Consider the following 18085-nt stretch of genomic DNA (forward strand, 5'->3'; position numbering starts at 1 on the left):
TCATCACAATCAACTTTCTAATGTTTGTCTACATGGTAATTGCCTATGCTTTTATATTCAAGCAAAGCAATCGCATGAAAGCATCCCGAGGCAACGATAAAAGCTTGAAGATGCAAAGGAAAATCTCCAGATTAATCTTGACCAACTTTTGTTGTTGGATTCCAATTTGCATTATGGGATATCTGAGCATAGCAGGTGTTAAAATACCTCCAGATGCTTATGTAGTGAGTGCGTGTCTGTTGCTTCCGATCAACAGCGCACTTAACCCCTTGCTCTACTCTAACGCATTGAAGAAGCGCTTGGGTCGAGCTAGAAGTGCACTCACATCAGTTGTTACGTCGGTTCGTGGTAATGACGAACATTCAACCACTGGAGCCAACGCTTAGCTTTAAAATACCCCAAAGTTGATACAGATATGGGAGAAACAGAATGACTGCAGATTGAACATTGCATTCGCTTACTTTTGTTTAATTCTATTTGACTGTAAACCACTAAATTTACTTGGTCCTTAATGTTTGTGTGAAGATGTGATATGCTGACCTATGACAAAATAATTTTAATATTCCTTCCAAAACGTGTGTCCACATGTATTGTGCAAGAACAATCAATGTTTAACAACAAGCCTGCATGTTATGTTTTGTGTTTCACATTTGTACAAATCATAACGTTTCTGACACTAAGTTTAGTGGTGTTGTCGGATATAATTTGAGGAAAATCTTTTAAAATATCACTTTGTTATTCAGGTGTAGGTTACAAATCAGACTTTAGATTTCGATTAATCGGATAAAATAACAGTCGATCGATGTTACTGTATAAAAAATAAGGTGTCCAAATCAGTACAGTTTCTTATTAGTATTCTGCTAATGTCGCAATAGAAAGACCCTAGCCATTCGGCGTCACAACACCTTGCGAAAAATAGTGCAAAACTTAGCTCTTGTGCGACGTCTAACGGTGGATGTCTAAAATTTATTGCGACCACAAGTGTCCAACGCCATCAGGTATAATAAAATTGCCTCACAGGCTTAAAAATCGCATTATTTCATTGAATCACAACTTTCTAATACAATGAGCATTGCTAAGACCCTCCAACCAACAATATCAATAGGAGAAGATAAAAAATTTCCTATATTTTTTAACACAATTGACCACAACGATCAATTGGTCAATAATTTGTTATAAGGCATGGAGTGAGGTCACGAGCCTTTGGGTGGGAGTTCGCCATTTGTTGACGTCACCCGCCCATCGTCGACACCTAGAGTCCTGAGACACACGATGGCTGCCGCCTGTTTCGCGAGACGTTTGTTTCGCTCCCTGCAGAATGACGGACATCAGGGGTGATTAGGTGTCAAATTTAGTAGTTGTTTTGGTCGCAGAGAATAGTGATAACAACAATATATCGTCACATGGACAGAAACAAAATTCAGGGGTGGCAGAAAAAAAGATTCAACATAATGTTTTTTCGATTCTTTGCCCTGCTATGTATGTGTTATTTTCACTGTACAGTTGGGGAAAATGCTTCCTTGACCCCCTTCCCCTCAAAACACCCATGTATCGATGCTAAATTAAGATGCTACACTTAAGTCATGGTCACATAAGTTTCAGAAATATCCTCGGTCGAAGACGAGAACTTACCAGCAGGTAGATCGATATTTTGTTCCGTTGCAAGTTACAATACAATTAAATCTTCTGTCCGATTTCCGACAAACCTGGAAAATGAAATCAACCAATTTAATATTTTGTAAGATTGAACATTTGTTACGTCACATTTTTTTGTGCCACATAGAAAAATACATATCGACATTGTTTTTATTTAGTTAAAATAAGGGAATATCGCGTTCTTAATGAAATAAAACCGCCAGTTTGGATTTCCCAGTTTTCCGACAACTGGGTCCTAATTATTTTGGTACCTTTGATGTACAAACTTATTACCATGATATGAGAAAATTTGAAAATGGCAATGTAGAAAGCAAGCCCTATGAACCCAATTCAAAAAACTCACAGTGTCATATGAAGGATTGTCCATCTCTTCGTTTCGACATCGCTCGTACAAAATAGTTTTCGGGCTTTTTCCACTTTTTAACTGATATTCACATCTTCTTAATACGAAATCCATAGTGACGATGTCTTCGTCTTTCAACCTCTTCAACGCCGGCTCGTTCAGGTCTATATTACACGAGGGTGTTCCCCGTTTCCTTGTGACGTCATTTAGGTGTTCTTCCATTCCCCAAGCAGTGCTAAGAAGTAAAATGATAACTCAAACAGTAGCAAGGACATAAAAAGGCAAATTCCGAATAAATCCCAGATATTATAATCTGTGCTACACTATTTGCTTAAATTTCAATGTTCACATTGTTCAGTATGGCACAAATACAACATTTAGAGAGTATGCATTTGGGCACAGCACTTGCATGTTGGGTTTTTATGGTGTTACAGGGAAAAATTTTGAAATTTTCGTCATTTTGACTTTAAAACCACAAAAATGCAGTTGATGTTTGCTTTGCGACCTTTCTATTCAAACTCCTTGTGAAAAAACTTACCAAATTTGTTCCAATGACAAAGCACTTCGCACTGCTTGACCCTCTACTGTTTCCTGACTTTCTTTCATCATTTCAAGTATGCAGAACTTACAGTTAATGAAATGATTGTCATACTTGATTGCCTTTAAATAAACACAGAAAACAAAACATGTTTCAAAACACAAAAAAACAAGCATTAAATGATGTCCCACTGTCTATATACCTTATGATTTAAACAAATGATTCTCAACTGCAGATTTTAGAGCTGCATGTGGTTATTAACCACCAAAAATCTACGGTAAAAATCATTTTTGTTTAATAACAGGTAGAAATTGTATATATACATGTAGTTCTTAAGATTCTACATGCAAATTTTCAAAATTGTTTTAGAATTGTGTCAAATTTTTATAATTGATAAAAACTTTGGGTTTCACAGCCATTACACTAAAAGAGTTTAAGAACACAATTTTCAGACAAACGAATACAGCTTTTTAGAAACCAGACCAAGACATAGAAAAATTAAACGTTAACTATTACTAAACATAGCAATTTAATATGAGGAATTAAGCCAACAGCATAAAATCAGGTATCAAACATAACCTTGCTTGGTGTCCTTACAATTTTGAGGTAGTCTTTAATCACTTGTTCCATTGGAAGAAGACCTTCTTTCCGAAACACTGAACAATTGTGTTGGGCCTTTCTTGCAATCATGACAGATGAGGTGTTGGTTGCTTTTCTAAATACTTCAATATCACTGTAGGATTGAATGCAATCTTCGGATCCACCACTGTTAAAAGTGTTTTTTTTTTAAGATTTTAAGAACATTTGACTTTAAAGACCAGTTAACAATGTATCTTGACTTTGAATAAAAATCGATGGAATTATTAACCATCATTGTCACAATAATGCATTTAAAGTGCTGTCTATTAAACAATAGTAAAAACAGCAAAAAAAGCAATACTTAATTATAACATGATTTACTTGGCAATGACAGGTATAGAGATAGATTCAGTAATGGTCCTAATTTCATTAATTCTGACAGCATGGCGAGGTCTTTCCTCTTTTCGTCTTCCATGAACAGCAAGTGCTGCAACACCAGTCTTCTCAATCATCTTAACCAGTTTCAGTGTGTCTTCAATCTAAGTCAAAGTGAATTTTAAACATAAAATGTTGATGTTAAAGTTTAAATATTGGCAGAAAGAAAACTTCAAACCCTAATTGAAGAAATAGAAAGATACAAATAAAGAATAATATATAACATAAGCAAAGTGCAGCCAATAATATGAATTGTGAAGGCTGCAGACAGATGGCCTGACGACACTATTGGTTGAGCTTTGCTTGGCCATAGTGTTTCCACCTTGTTTTCTTCGTAAGGTTGCACCTAGTTTGTTGCCCAACAGATGATAGTGATTGTATAGTCACCACAAGGTGGAAGTCTTTGCTTGGCCGTTTGGTCAGCAAAGTCGTCTGAAAGTCACACCAACTGCACTGATGAGACCTTTTAGGTCGAAACAGTGGCCATCTGTCTGCAGCTTACAAGAATAATATATACTTTATCAGACTTCTCAATGTCCACTTACATCTGGAAGCAATCTTATTTTACAAGTTACTGGTATCGAAAGGTTTTGAACCAAAGTAGTCAAGATTTCCTGGATGTTTTCAGGGTTGGTAAGCAATGCAGCACCCATTCCACCCTGCAAAAAATTTGGTTAAAACTTGGTTCTTAATGAAATGATTCACTCTGCATAACACAAAAATTGACAAACTTTTGTGGAGTATTCTTTTGGACATCCCATATTTACATCTATACCTGCAACGTCACCTTCACTGCAACAAACATAAATATACTGTAATAGTCATTAAGTTCACTGGCACCACACCATGGCAACAAAGTCATGGCAGCCCAGCTGAATGAAAGTCACTTGTATTGTAATAACATATTTAATACTTTTTTGTAAACTACAAAGCTATAGTGACTGACTTACACTAATTTGGCAGCTTTTAGGGCTCTTTCTGCATTGGCTGTGCCCTACAAAAAGAAAATATATATTTTGTTTAAGATTCATGGCATTAAAGAATTAATAATAAAATACTCAACAAAACGCTTCGGACAAAACATTAAATCGCCAAATGTACAGCTGATGTTATATATACTGGATGGAAACAATACATACCAGTTGAAAAACAACGTTGTGTTTTTCCTCTGCACACGTTGTAAACATCGGCCGACAATCATGATCTTGTATGAAGTCTATTGTTCCCAAAGTATCTAAAAGTACTTATGTGCAATCACAACAAAATTAATCATTTTAACAGTGTTTGACATAATACTAAAAAGGTAATTTTATCCTTTACTAAGTATAAGTGAAAAATTTTTTAGTGTATTTTAGGTACACCTTAGAACAAAAAAATTCATGTGACGTTACAAGAATAATAACACTGCCATCAATAGGTCTGACATCAAAAAGCTGTCAGTAAAACTTGGCTGAAAATGTATTGAGTTGGATAAGATTTTTTAAACAAAACAGTGTGTAACAATGTGGTAAATCATGTTTTGGGAAAGAATTGTATGTTTAGGCAAGCAAAAAACTTTCAATACCAAGCACTATAAACTATAAATCACAGTTTGGTGAAGAAAAACATCTGGAAAACTAGCACATCAAGTAGCTACTTAGCTTTGGTGTGTTCTTTAGTGCAGTACTGCACTCATTATGCCTTCCTACTACACACCAGCAGGAGCCTATTTAACAAAGAACAAAAAATCATACCCCATCACTACCTCATAAGATGACCATGTTTCCGTCGTTTAAAGTTTTGTTGGCTGTTTTTTGTCAACTACGACCCAATGTTCAGCTACATTCATTTTATTTGAAAACACCTATCCAAACCAATGCATTTTCAGCTTTGTGACGTCAGACCTATTGATAATGTGGGAACCATGAATCACATTTAGAAAAATCAAACCTTGATGTAACAAGATGACATTAAATGCCAGATTGGAAAGTTTTCAATTGCCTCTGAGGATTTTTGTCGACAAACCTCGATCGTGCAGACAAACTGACAATTTTTGTATGTTAATGCATTAGTTAATTGTTTTAGCACGAATTGGCCATAAAATTGCGAAAATTTCGGCGTTCCAATCAGGCATTAATGCATAGTAGGCCCACCATTTCTTATCTTACCATTGACAACACGCTTGCACTTAATAAATCGGTGATCAATGATTTCCTGCAACAAATACAATAAAATAACAAACGTCAACGCCTAAAAGATTTTCTATACGTTAAGTTTATGAAAACAAGAACAAACGTCAACGCCTTACGATTTTCTATACCTCACTGTACACTATATCAGCTCCATACTGCAACGCAAGAAGTCTTGTGGGTAGCTTTCCGATTCTAACCATTGGTGCTAAAATGTTCTTGTTTTCATAACTTAACCTACCTTTCGTCATTTTTTATGGGGGCAGCACGTACAAAACTTGCCAAATACGCAAAATGTTTGATCAAGGCAACATGGAACAGTGCAAAGCTTGTCAGTCAACCATGCGTTGCGGTACCGTACGGGAAATACCCCGATTTGTTGTTCCTTTTACGCAACCGAATGAAAGCAAATGACACGGATACAGTAATTAAAAATCTACAAGCAATTTACAAGCCCAAAATAATGACCAAGCCCAAATCAATTGTCTGCCTTGGTGTGTGCTTGTGATTCCAAATTTTATGACAATCTGCGATTTCTAACCGCACATAGTTAGGGCCCTGGGTTAACTTCTGCGCAAAGTGTTTTTTTTTAGCAGAACTTCATTGGCAGTCCTGCCTGGACTTGCCAGACTAACATTCAATGGGTGGTTGTTTTCTTGCCATTGTCATGTGGGAGGCATATTTAAAGTTTTTGTCACATTGTGTGTTGAACTTCTATTGTATTTCAATTGATGTAAAGATCCACTAGTAGCAATTAATTTACACAAGTTTCTTGTGATTTGTTTTTTGAAACCTGTAACCACAATGCATTTCCATTGGGTCTTTTTAGACCCAATACTATAGTCTTTTTTGATCACACATATTACACTATAGCATTTCGAAACAACACATCACGATGTCAATATCGGTACGATGCAAAATTCAGTCAGAAACACGCCTATTTCGTAACAAAATTTGAGTATTGACAACAGACGTGTGCAACCAGCCATGGTCTATTCGGCGCGCAGGGGAACCAAACAAAGATCCAGACAGGCCCGTTGTGGCGAAAACCAAGGGGAATTTACCAAGAAGGGGAGCGCTGTACGGATGACTATGCCTTCACATAAAAAAGCATGACATTGGCAAAAGCTTAAATTGTGCAATTGTGTAGATCTTTGAGAAAAGTGACAGCACCACTGCAGTTCCTGGCCTTAAAAAATCAGCATTTAAATCGTTGCGCAAATTCCTGGGGTGTGGTGGAATTGATTTTACGATGTGTGCCGTTTTTTACACATAGATTTTTCTCAAGGGTGTTATTTGCGTTACGCATAGACAGCAGATTACCCAAATATTTGCCGACGACTAAGCGCCACCTTTTTTACTTCAACAGGACAGACGCTTGCTAATGGAAGATTTTATAAAAATTTATATAAATCTGTGTATTTTTCAGGTATTGTGACCGGTGATGTGCATTACCATTACTACAGGCCACAGGAAAACATATCAGGTATATAATTTTCATGTAATACAAATATAAATTGTAAAACAAAACATGAATTCTTCGAAAAGGGTATAACATTTTCATTTTTAAATTTTAAATTTAAATACGCCAAAATGAATTAGACAAAAGGTCCACACACTTGAAAGTAGCTCTTGAAAACATGAGCGATCTTTTGCTGTGAGAGACATTTTCGTGTATTCTGGCCTACGTACAATTTTCAAATACGCTGGTAAAATCTGTGATATTATTAAAGTTAATCACGACGGAAATCCTCCTACACTTGAGGAAATTGACCAATTCAAAAACGATCCAAGAACATTGTTTCAAGAACATAAAACGCGAATCTTAAACGCCAACGGATCGCACGTGGGTAAGTTTTTTTAGATTCAGTGCAAGGTTACATGTTATGCTATTGTTTATTATTTTCCTGTTTACTATTACTTATGCCGCCATAAAAACACTTTGGAAGTGGTGCTAGAAACATTGGCAAAAATGATGATTACGTGAATAACATATTCTGTAATATATTTCATGCAGATAACAGACGTCTGGCTGATGTTTTGGTTCACACTCATCTAATGTCAGATCCCAATTTCTTCTGCTCCACAAAAGAAAGTTGGATTCAACGAGTTTACCGTTGGTGGGAAGGTCGCAGATATAATGCATCAAGTGAGCGCCCATCGTGTAGCACAGCATCGGGGGCAGCATCTTCTGGCTCTCCAAATGTACTTGTAACACCAGGGCAAGTTATTGCAAACGATGAGGACGAAGACAATAAGTTGGTGTTGGTCGTTGGAGCGCCATGATCGGGTAAAACATGTCTTTCTCATCGTTTCATACAAGAAGCTGCACAGGAGGAAAGCGGATATGATTTTTTCTTTCGTATCGAGTTTCGAAGCATCGGTAACAATCGAACCACTTTGAAAGATTTGCTCTTTTCAGATGCAGCAAACTTAACAGATCAAAGAAAAGTGGAGCTTTTTACTCACATGGTCAAACACCATATCAGGTGTCTCGTCGCATTAGACGGGTTGGATGAGTACAGTCATTTCAAAAGTCTGAATGAGGCCTCCATGCAAAAGATGTCGCTGTACGATACAAGATCCACGCCTGTGGTGTTGGCGAACCTCATGCTCGGTAAACTGTTGAAAAACTGTGTAGTGATCGTTACTTCACGACCGGCGAGAGCGAACCAACTTCGTCAATGTTTCATTCGCACAGCTAAGGTGTTTGCAGTGCAACCTGAAGAACACCGCCTGCAATATTGCAGTCATTTACTTACCGAAGAAAACCAGTTGGAAAGAGTGCAGAGAATGGGCGCAGTTTGGAATGCAATGACGACGCCAATAGTTTGTCAAATCGTTTGCGCCGTTTTACCGACATTAGAAGAGCGATTGCCTGCACACTTTGGAGGAATTACATTTCTCTATGCAAAATTTATTTTGGCATTTGTAAAATCGGAGCACGTGAGTTTAGAGGACGAACCAACTGCCCAAGAAAGATTCGGTTTAACCAAAAAATTGGCACAGATTGCGTGGCAATGTATGGTCCCCGGAAAAGCAACATTTCCCGAAAAAATGCTCTGCGTCGACGAGACGACCAGCAGAGGAAGGCGACCTTGCGAAGCTTTTATCAGCAACTTTCTAGCTGTAATATTGCACTCAGGATCTTCCGCGAAAGGTCAGAAAGAGTATTACTTTGAGCATAGAAGCCTTCAGGAGGTTTTTGCCGCACTCTGGCTCTGGCTGAACAACATGAAGGTCAGTCAGCAAGTAAAACGGATCTTCAATGACAAAGATTCACTTGTGCTCACGTTTTTCTGCGGTTTTTGTCGCACTGAAGTGCGAAAGTTTTGGAAAGATTTTTTTGGACAGGAACTCCAAGTTACAAGGTCACAGATGTACAAGTACGCCAAGCAATTGATTCAACTGCAATGGGATAAACGCAGTCGTTATTTCTTAAACTGTACTCAGGCACTACAGGCTGCTTGCGAATCTGGGGATAACGAACTACTTCGACGTTTTGCTAACGGGTTGCGAGAAAATATCGATATAAACTCACAGCTCTCTGGTCCTCAGATATTTGCTCCTTTGGGGATGATTCTACAATTAAGTCGTGGACGGGCTAGTCTGAACGTTAAGTTAGGTTTGGGTCATGAGAAAGCTTTTACGGATCTCTTGTCAGAAGCAGTAAAAACATTAGATCTCGGTGATAACTCTTTGACCGCTGAAGGTGTTTCGCATGTTTGTTTGTCACTGACCGACCAAAACATCCGAATTGATTCGATCTCATTTCAACACAACCCGGAAATCGGCGACGGCGCAGCGAGCGAATTTGCCATGATCTGTCAACACACACGATGTCTGGATTTGTGGAATTGCGGACTTACGGATGCCGGCATGACAGGGTTTGCTTCTTACGCGAATTCTTTTTCCCACACAACGCTGGAGGAACTCAATCTTGGGATGAATCGAATTGGGGACGAGGGAGTTCAAGTCTTGTGTCAATCTGCAGTAATTGTACAATCATTAAAGAGTCTAAAAATGTGCGACTGCGATTTATGTGACGCTGGCGGCGAGATTTTGTCTCTTCTGCTCAATGATCAAAACAAGGCCCTGGAGTGTTTGGACGTGCGAAAAAATCGGTTTACCGAAACCGGTTACGAGAAAATTTTGCAAGCAGCGCTGAGCTCACAAAAGCTGACAACGTTAAAAATCAATCCCAATATTACTCCCAGCAAGTTTGCGGATGTAAACAAAACGAGCGGAATATGGGTTGGTCGGGGATTTAGGGGTTCCGGAGGTACTACGGAATTAAACTTACAAAGGTGTCGTGCCATTACATCTAATCGCAATCGCACGGCATATCGATGACGTCACTAACTAACTCAATATTTTCGAAAACACAGCAGTTATTTTTTGTAGTTTATTTATTATTTTCTTTGTAGTTTGATTTGCGTATATGTATTCAATATGTTATCTTTTGTTTTTGTTGTTTGTTTGTTGCAAAAAATGCCTCTTTAAACGTTTTAATACCTACATTTGTAACTATAATGTTGACAAAACCTCACTTTCGAGACGCTGTTTGGTGATTGTGACTTCAATGTTGCTTTTTTTCACCAATTGCAACTTGATTTGATTCCATATAATTTGTAAGTAATAGTTTACAAGTCTCTTTTGTTTGTAATTTAGTTTGTTTAGTTTACTTTACGAAGTTGTTGGCAAAACTTTTTTCAACGTTTATTTTGTTTGTTTCGTTTGTACTTTTTCTCAGTGTTAATACATATTTATGAATATTGCGGCCTGTAGCCTAACAGTAAAAGAAAAATAAACTGTTATCGAAAAATGTTGCCTATTTTTATAATGATTGTAAAAAGTATACTTTATTTGCCTACTTGGTGTTGTTATAGGCCTTCCCATACATTATGTCACTTGACTAAAATGCATAATATTGGCGAAACATGCACGCAGGCCGTGTAACCAAATAAAACAATGTATGACGCACATGTATTGGTGTAAATATGCATCGATGGTTCCTTAATAGCATATTGACGGTGTCTACTTTATGGTGGAATAACTATGGCGATACACAAACGTGTCAATTATTTTATCATTTGACACCATACTTCGTGTAATGTATTTGGTATCTTACCCATTATTGCATATAAACTTATAAAAATAATTCGCAGGTGAAACAAGCCTAGTTTAAAAAATCTTTTTTTTCATAATAAACGACGCATGAAGATTCGGATGCCTATCCACGATAATCGACGCAAAACATGAAATTACTGATTAGTTGCACCTTATGGTTCTGTCTAAAAAAATCTATCACATTATCTGTCTTTCGGACCTTTAGTTTAAGCGTGTACAGCACACTGTTCATAGCCAGGCATTGCACAGCAATGCGCGGACGTATATGGGTCGGGCGCTTGACCAATGCTGCCAATCACCCGCCGGACGTACAAAGGACATTCACAACCTTGTCACACTACTAAAGCACAACAGCGCCACATAGCGAGGACATACGTCGAAAGTTAATTCATTAACGAGTTCGACTTCAACATAAAGTTATGCACGCATGTTTCTTCAATAAATTTCCCACACAAGCCGTAAACGCACACTTGGTGTATTTACGAATAAAAACCAGACGGGTGTTACTGTCACGCGCGTTAGTGATGGGCGAGCGAGTAATTTATCTGTACCGCATCTGGTGCAGAACTCATCGTACTATATTGTAAAGTGTTTGCATATTCGGGATTTTGCTGTAAATCGCACCGAGGTATTGCGTCACATCGCATGTAGCCTTTTCCTATAACGTGACAAGTCTACAGAATTCCTTATTTTCATGCTTCGCAAATCTACAATGCCTTTACTATAATCATTTTGATGAAGTGATCTGGGTCCTCCTAAGATACACTTGCCAATGCTCCATACAAGACCAATCAACCTGGTTAAACTGCACTATAATTGCCTTCGCTAATGTTCCAGTCAATAGTTCCCAACCTGAAGTATATATGATCACAACCAAGGGGTCAATGGGATCGTTTTAAGCGGTTGCGAATGAGCAAAGGCCTTTTCAACGTGCATTTCTATTTCCATTTATAATAATGGTCTTTTCGATCTCGACGGATTTCCTGAATGAATAGCTCGTCTGGACTATCCAAGCCAAGTAAAAGCGTTACGGTATCTCCCTCGATTGATGGAAAATTTATGTTGCGTAAATGTGTTGTGCCAAGTAGATCTTTGAGAGTAAAAACAGGATTTGTCGTACTGGAATCTCATCAAAGGATATCACCTTCTGGAGAACTATCTCCTCTCCACCGTCCACAGAGGAAACAGAGAAACTCACTGAAACACCCGCATGCTCTCTAGCGTCATCGGTGAGGGCTTGTAGAACAATCTCCTTTGCTTAACCTTTCATGCCCAAAGCGTCGACAAACCTTTTGTTCAACAGATTTCTGTAGATCCGATAATAAAAAACGCGTAAGTCAAAACCTTTCGGCCCTTGTATTTTACTTGGACCGGAACTACGCACTGATACACGTCCTCAGAACACTCTTCGCCACTGGAAGAGGTTATCAATGAATACGAAGCAACCTTCTCTGGTACAACAGGCGACGCTGCAGTCTCTGGCTTCACATTTAGGACGCGTTTGTGCAGCAAAGTATGATGGTAGTGACTTGAACAACCCTTTTCCTCGCATTTTTTCCGGAAACAAACTATATTCGTTCGGAATACGTTTTGCGCTTGAAGTCGAAGCACTTTGCCAAGCCTTGAAGCGATGACCTTTCCATTTGAAGCTGTTGAACTTTTATCGGGTCAACAGCGACGCAACTGCTTTAGTCTTTCTTATAGGCTAAACGAACTCCTTGTCACGTCTAGATCCCATAATCCTACTGCCGTAAGGAGAATTTCCACCTCAGCACGATCCAAAACAAACAGAACGAAATGTTTAAACATGGCTTCGCGATTTGTTGGATGAAGAACTTCAACCGATCGTTTAATCCATCGTTCCTGTAAGCGGTAAATCAACTTGTCGATCCGCTGCAACATCGAATTGAGTGAGTTTAAACCAACATATTCGTTAATGTCCTCCAACGTAGAAAGACACCTTCCAGCAGGTCTGCAAATTGCATCAGCCTTTTCTGGTTGATCACCTTAAAACGACTCTTCTTGAGATGCTGCTCACAAGTATTTGCAATAATGTGGGGCTGTCCGTACTCCGGAAAAGCTTTTGACGGGCCTGACGGTAACCCTCGACAGGTCTTTTTGTTAAGTGGTCAATTTTTAATCGCACTTTATAATCACAATGTTGCCGTAGATGGGATCTCTATTGCAGTCACATTGAAAATTATTGCCAGCATCAGGCAAACGACTTGCTTTTGAATAAATGCGAATAGCGATGAACGCTTGATTTTGTCTGTGTGCAAAATGCTCGAATTTTCGGACGGTTTTCACATTAATTTGGAAAATATTACAAAGAAATGGTAACCACCTAACGTTGCGACACCATGTAGCCATTAAACAATAAATTATACAGCGTAAATTGACAGTACTTAGAGTGCATAATTGCTTTAACAACAAGAACATCCCATTCCAGTAACTATTTTATTATTACGCAACTAAATAAGACTTAATAGGTTGAAAATTATTAAACAAAATTCGTTTGTTGCTTGTGTTCACTTGTTGTGCCCTGTTTAATGCAAAACTATACTAAACTAGTTGCTGTCGGCAACCGCAAGACTAAAGCGCCTTCTGTGACGTCACGTAACAATAATCGCTTTCGCACGATTTCGTTCGCAACGGTAAAAATGCGACTTCCCATCCTGTCGCAAGTAAATTTTGCTCTTATTTCCGATCTGGCTGAACACTTGGCATGCGATGGGCTGTTGACCAAGCGTGATGACCGCACAAGTAGAATTCTGCAAGTCTGCACGTGCTTAGATACCAAACCACGAGAACTTAGTCAGTTGTACAGCAGAGTCTAGGTAGTGCTGAAAAACATTTAAATTTTCACGAAAATATATTTAGCAATATATGATTTCAGCAAGTTGTGGTGAAATAAAATTTAAGGATTTCTGTTGGCGCTTTATCGAGTATAGTGTCTATAAGAAAGACGGGCTACAGCTTTGTTTATTCAATATGTTATATTGGTTTAAAATCAAAGAACTACGTTCCTGGTGCTCAGGTTTATGTGTTTTAGGTAAATGTTATTGAAATGTTTGGTATGATATATACACTGAACGCACACAGCAGCATTCTTTATTAATTAGTTTTCTGTGCCGCTACCAGGTATGTCGTAAGTAACCTAAAACACGAAGTTGTTTGGTATTAGACTATTGTTTACAAAACCATCAATCAGTAAAAATGCTTTACTTTGAGAAACTTTGCTGCATGATTGTTGTTTGGTGTTTCTATATCTATGGCCCCAGATGGCGTTTGCCACAAAGAAGAGAACAACTGTGAAATAGGGAAACTGGACTTGACACATATTATTAACTTCATTAGACTAGAAGATGTGGCGGATACTCCTGTATCAGTTCTATCCATAGCTGGTATTTTGAAATGTGGGGTCGACCTTATTGTCTCTGTTGGGAATGTATTTGGAAGCTGATCAGATTTAAATTCAGAAAATGAGAAAAGAAAATGAGAACAAAATTGCATACGATACATAAATAGTGTAAGCTGCATACAGATGGGCAACTGTTTTGACCTATAAGGTCTCATCAGTACAGCCGGTGTGACTATCAGACGACTTTGCTGACCAAACGGCCAAGCAAAGACTTCCACTTTGTGGTGACTATACAATCACCCTCAATTAGTATTTTGTTCTTTTGGGGCCGGATGTAAAGCTAAGTCAGCATAAAAGCCTAAGTTTTTTAGGTTAATGTTGGACAAAAGTTTTTTATTATATTTAGCATTTTGTTCCATTTGGAAAAAACTTTAATTTCTTATTTGTAAAGTTCTTTAGATCTCAAAGGTTGTTAGGTTGTATCGTATAATATAGACGGCCACCTCCTATACTGATGGTAGGAAATCAGTTTTCCGCACAGCAGTTTTGGTCAACCAAACAATTTTTATATGTAGAAAATCTCTGGTTGGTACAATTGCAGGATCGTTTTAGGTACCTTGATACATCTGTTGTAACTTTTCCTGCAAGTTGGTTAAAATAATTCTCAATCGAACATGAGCAAAAATGTTCTAAAATTAAAAAATTCAAGTTACTTGATATCTTGGAGGCAAACCACTGAAGATGATCTGCCAGAAATCGACAAACTGCTACAACAATATTACTCACTTGAACCATTTGCAGCTCTCAGAAGATGACGTAACTTTGTTTGTTAAAATCATTAAGGTTCGCAAATTATCCTTTGAATCTATCAAATTCACTTGAAACAACAAACGTTGATTTCCTTTATTCTATCTCCAATTTTGTTTCTTACACATGAAAATAATGTAACGACTTTAAAGATTATTGTTAATTGTGCGAACAGGACCATTACCTCAGAACACCTGGACTTTGCGCGTACGACGTGAAAAGTGGAAAAATATGTGGAATTTGCATCGTTTACAAACGGAACTTTCAACTGTCCGTGCATGACATGTCTCCCAAAGTGTCGCAGTATTTTGAGGTAAGTTATACGAGGATTAGTGCTGACTACTTAATTCACATTAAGTTTTTAGCTTGGTTCAAATTTAATGATGTTTTACTGCAAACTTCTCAAACAGATAAACTATTAGCTCATACACTATACGAGGATTAGTGCTGACTACTTAATTCACATTAAGTTTTTAGCTTGGTTCAAATTTAATGATGTTTTACTGCAAACTTCTCAAACAGATAAACTATTAGCTCATACACTATATATCTTTATAAAAAATCAGCAAAACTTGAGATACGATATCTGTGATCGCCACGTACGGACCTGTGCGGTGGGACGATCCTGACAATCATGCGATTGAATGAAACACTTTTGTGTTGTTTGATATATAGTGGTAGAGATCCCATACGTTTATGCGAAGGTTGCCTGGTAGTGTACCTTGGCAACAATATACCCCGTTCAACCGTAGCTCTGTTGCTAGAGCGTGAGCCAAGCAGCGTCTTGAGTTCAAGCCTGTGACTGATCCTGCTTAGCTTGGCTGCTATGCCTGCGAAACTTTAATAATCAAAACTTGCGATTTATTATATTCTTTACATCGAAGATGATCAATCAATCAACAAAATACATCAATGCCTACGCAGGAGACAGAGATTATGTTCGTGGGTTAATAATGTGCGTCACACAAACCTACACCAGACTTGGGATTGCCGAAGCTTTATTCAAGAAGTAAGTGCTGGTTTAAAAATAAAACTTTGCAATAATGAAAGAAAAAACTCCTATTGCAGACTAATGGAGTTGGTACGGCAAGCAGGTTGCAGTTTATATATTGTTGTCTGTTCATCGCAATACGCTGAAAAAGGTCTCGTAAATGTTGGAGCAAAATACATCAATAAAATGGATTTCGTTTGGGATGAGGAAGGAAATAAACACCCAGCTAGGTTTGAAAAGCAACCACCGACAAAAATCATGTGTCTTGAATAAAATTGTTTTGTCTAAACTTCAAATAACCAATGACATATAATAAATAAAGATGGCAACTTGTGAAAATTGATTGAAGCGAAACGTAGCAGGAATAAATATATCTCCATGGTTGCTTTAACCAAAACAATGCATAGTTTTGGGGGCGGCTACATTTAATACATCTAGTAACTGCTTCTTTCAGAATGTCGATAGAAGTAGGTTAATTTAATTTTGAGGCTGGCAAAGACCACCGAGAAAGGCCGACGACCAAGTTAGCTGATTATACAACACAGTAATTCTGTCAGTACCTTTCTTTTGCCTGGCAGTAGCGTTGCCTACGAGTTCGCGTCACAAATGATTTTTTTTAATTCGCCACAATCAACCACCAATGTAATTTTCGCAATATAGTTCGTAACTAGAAATGTTGGAATCATCAAATTAAAGTCAACACAAAAGTAAAGTACAAAAGTATGAACATCACACCCAAAATATCGTCATGTAATGTCACTGAGGATAGAAACGCAAAATCCCCGTCTTATCGAATTATAGAGTAAAGTCGTTGCTGCTATACCCTTTGGTCCTCCGATTATTAGGGAAAAATAGTCCTTTGGTTTGTGACGTCACAGTGACATATTTTTGTGTGACGTAAAACCTTGTCCTGACCATTGAGGTAACGTAATCTGAGGATTCACAGGCTTCGCAGCCAAGGCATTGAGCGCTTGCGCACCAGTGTACCTTGGCCACGATATACCCTGTGAAGCCACTGAACTCCTGTAGCTCAGTTGGTAGAGCGTTGGGCCTGGTTAGCCCAGGGTCGCGAGTTCAAACCTCACCGGGAGCTTGATTTTTCAAATCTAGCTCCGACTTGTCGGGAAAAGTGGCTGATCCAGCTTGGCTGCGAAGCCTATGAACCTTCTGAACTTTGGATATATGTTTGTTGCAGATGTACCTTTAGTTTTACGCAAAGTTGCCGTGGCCGCGTCATATGCACTTTAACTGGCGTTTCAGCAGCGATATATACAAAGAAATAATACGAGGAGAACGTGGAATACAGAATATAAGCCAACAGTTACTTTATGCATGAAATAATTGGCCAGCTCGCGTTGAAACCGGTGTACGCTCGTGCGTACGTCACCAACGAAAAGTTGTCGCTTTGTCGTATAAATAAAAAAAATACTTTCCCTGAAGGCAAGTTACGTTTGTGTGTGCGGAACTGTGACTGATATCTCTACTTTAAAGGTGTGTCTTTGTTACCCGGAGCATTTCACAGCATTAAACCTAACACATTCGTTCGATACAATATATGAGATATAATTTTTCACAGACTTAAAAAACAGTGTCGTCAAACATTAGAGGCAGCAGTGGCATGTTTTTGCTTGTGTGTGGTAGAGCACGAGGTCGGACGATTGGCAACGTTGGTCAAGACGCTCGACCAATATACCACAAAGAAAACCTGGGTTCAAGCACTTGAAAAATAAAAAGGATTTGCAGAGCTAATGTAAATAATTTACAAGCCCTTGTGTCAGTGGCAACACCAACGACAGCTTTTAGTGCGCTCATCATGTTCGGTTAATAATTATTTACGTACTTGCCTTGACACAGTGTTTGCCAAATTATTCTGGCCAATGCCCCCCATTTGCTTTCAATTATATTTAGTATGAAAGATAACACATTTGTATGATGTGAGGTATTAGTTTAGTCAGTTGCATTCCTAATTGAGAGGTTGGCAGCCATCGTAGCCAAAAGGCACTTCAAACAAAAGGCAGGATCAGCGAGCACATTACCAAATGTCTTATGGACAAGACCAAATGTCTTTTCGATTGGG

The 18085-nt window shown here is 38.3% G+C and overlaps 1 protein-coding gene and 1 pseudogene across 3 annotated transcripts; one reads left to right on the forward strand and one right to left on the reverse strand.

Annotated features, from left to right (window-relative positions):
* Positions 1 to 946: 946 nt before the first annotated feature.
* LOC145906114 (tRNA-dihydrouridine(20) synthase [NAD(P)+]-like) lies at positions 947 to 6189 on the reverse strand. 3 transcript variants are annotated; one of them, XM_082993517.1, is made up of 12 exons: positions 5851 to 6189; positions 5699 to 5744; positions 4691 to 4785; positions 4502 to 4545; positions 4283 to 4343; positions 4097 to 4210; positions 3498 to 3655; positions 3135 to 3303; positions 2538 to 2659; positions 2000 to 2234; positions 1633 to 1706; positions 947 to 1311 (listed from the first exon to the last, which is right to left on the reverse strand). In XM_082993517.1, the coding sequence occupies exons 1-12, from the start codon at positions 5968 to 5970 to the stop codon at positions 1194 to 1196; spliced, it is 1356 nt and encodes a 451-aa protein (XP_082849643.1). In that variant the 5' UTR covers positions 5971 to 6189; the 3' UTR covers positions 947 to 1193. The 3 variants fall into 3 exon arrangements, with proteins under 3 accessions (XP_082849643.1, XP_082849644.1, XP_082849645.1); XM_082993518.1 differs by having other exon boundaries at positions 5961 to 6185; XM_082993519.1 differs by lacking the exons at positions 5699 to 5744; positions 5851 to 6189 and adding an exon at positions 5296 to 5692.
* Positions 6190 to 6614: 425 nt separating this feature from the next.
* On the forward strand, positions 6615 to 10072 carry LOC145907167 (NACHT, LRR and PYD domains-containing protein 5-like; annotated as a pseudogene).
* Positions 10073 to 18085: the final 8013 nt, after the last annotated feature.

The sequence above is a fragment of the Ascidia mentula genome, chromosome 6 (genome assembly GCF_947561715.1).
Source record: "Ascidia mentula chromosome 6, kaAscMent1.1, whole genome shotgun sequence".
In the NCBI taxonomy this organism is placed as follows: Eukaryota; Metazoa; Chordata; class Ascidiacea; order Phlebobranchia; family Ascidiidae; genus Ascidia; species Ascidia mentula.

Bases quoted from the DNA above. Each gene is read 5' to 3' on its own strand.
- LOC145906114 (XM_082993517.1), bottom strand. From the start codon at position 5,970: ATGACGAAAGGTAGGTTAAGTTATGAAAACAAGAACATTTTAGCACCA. The intron at 4,344-4,501 runs GTAAGTCAGTCA...TGTTTGTTGCAG, and splicing joins CTAAAAGCTGCCAAATTAGT to TGAAGGTGACGTTGCAGGTA. The intron at 2,235-2,537 runs GTAAGTTTTTTC...TTTACTTCTTAG, and splicing joins TTGTCATTGGAACAAATTTG to CACTGCTTGGGGAATGGAAG.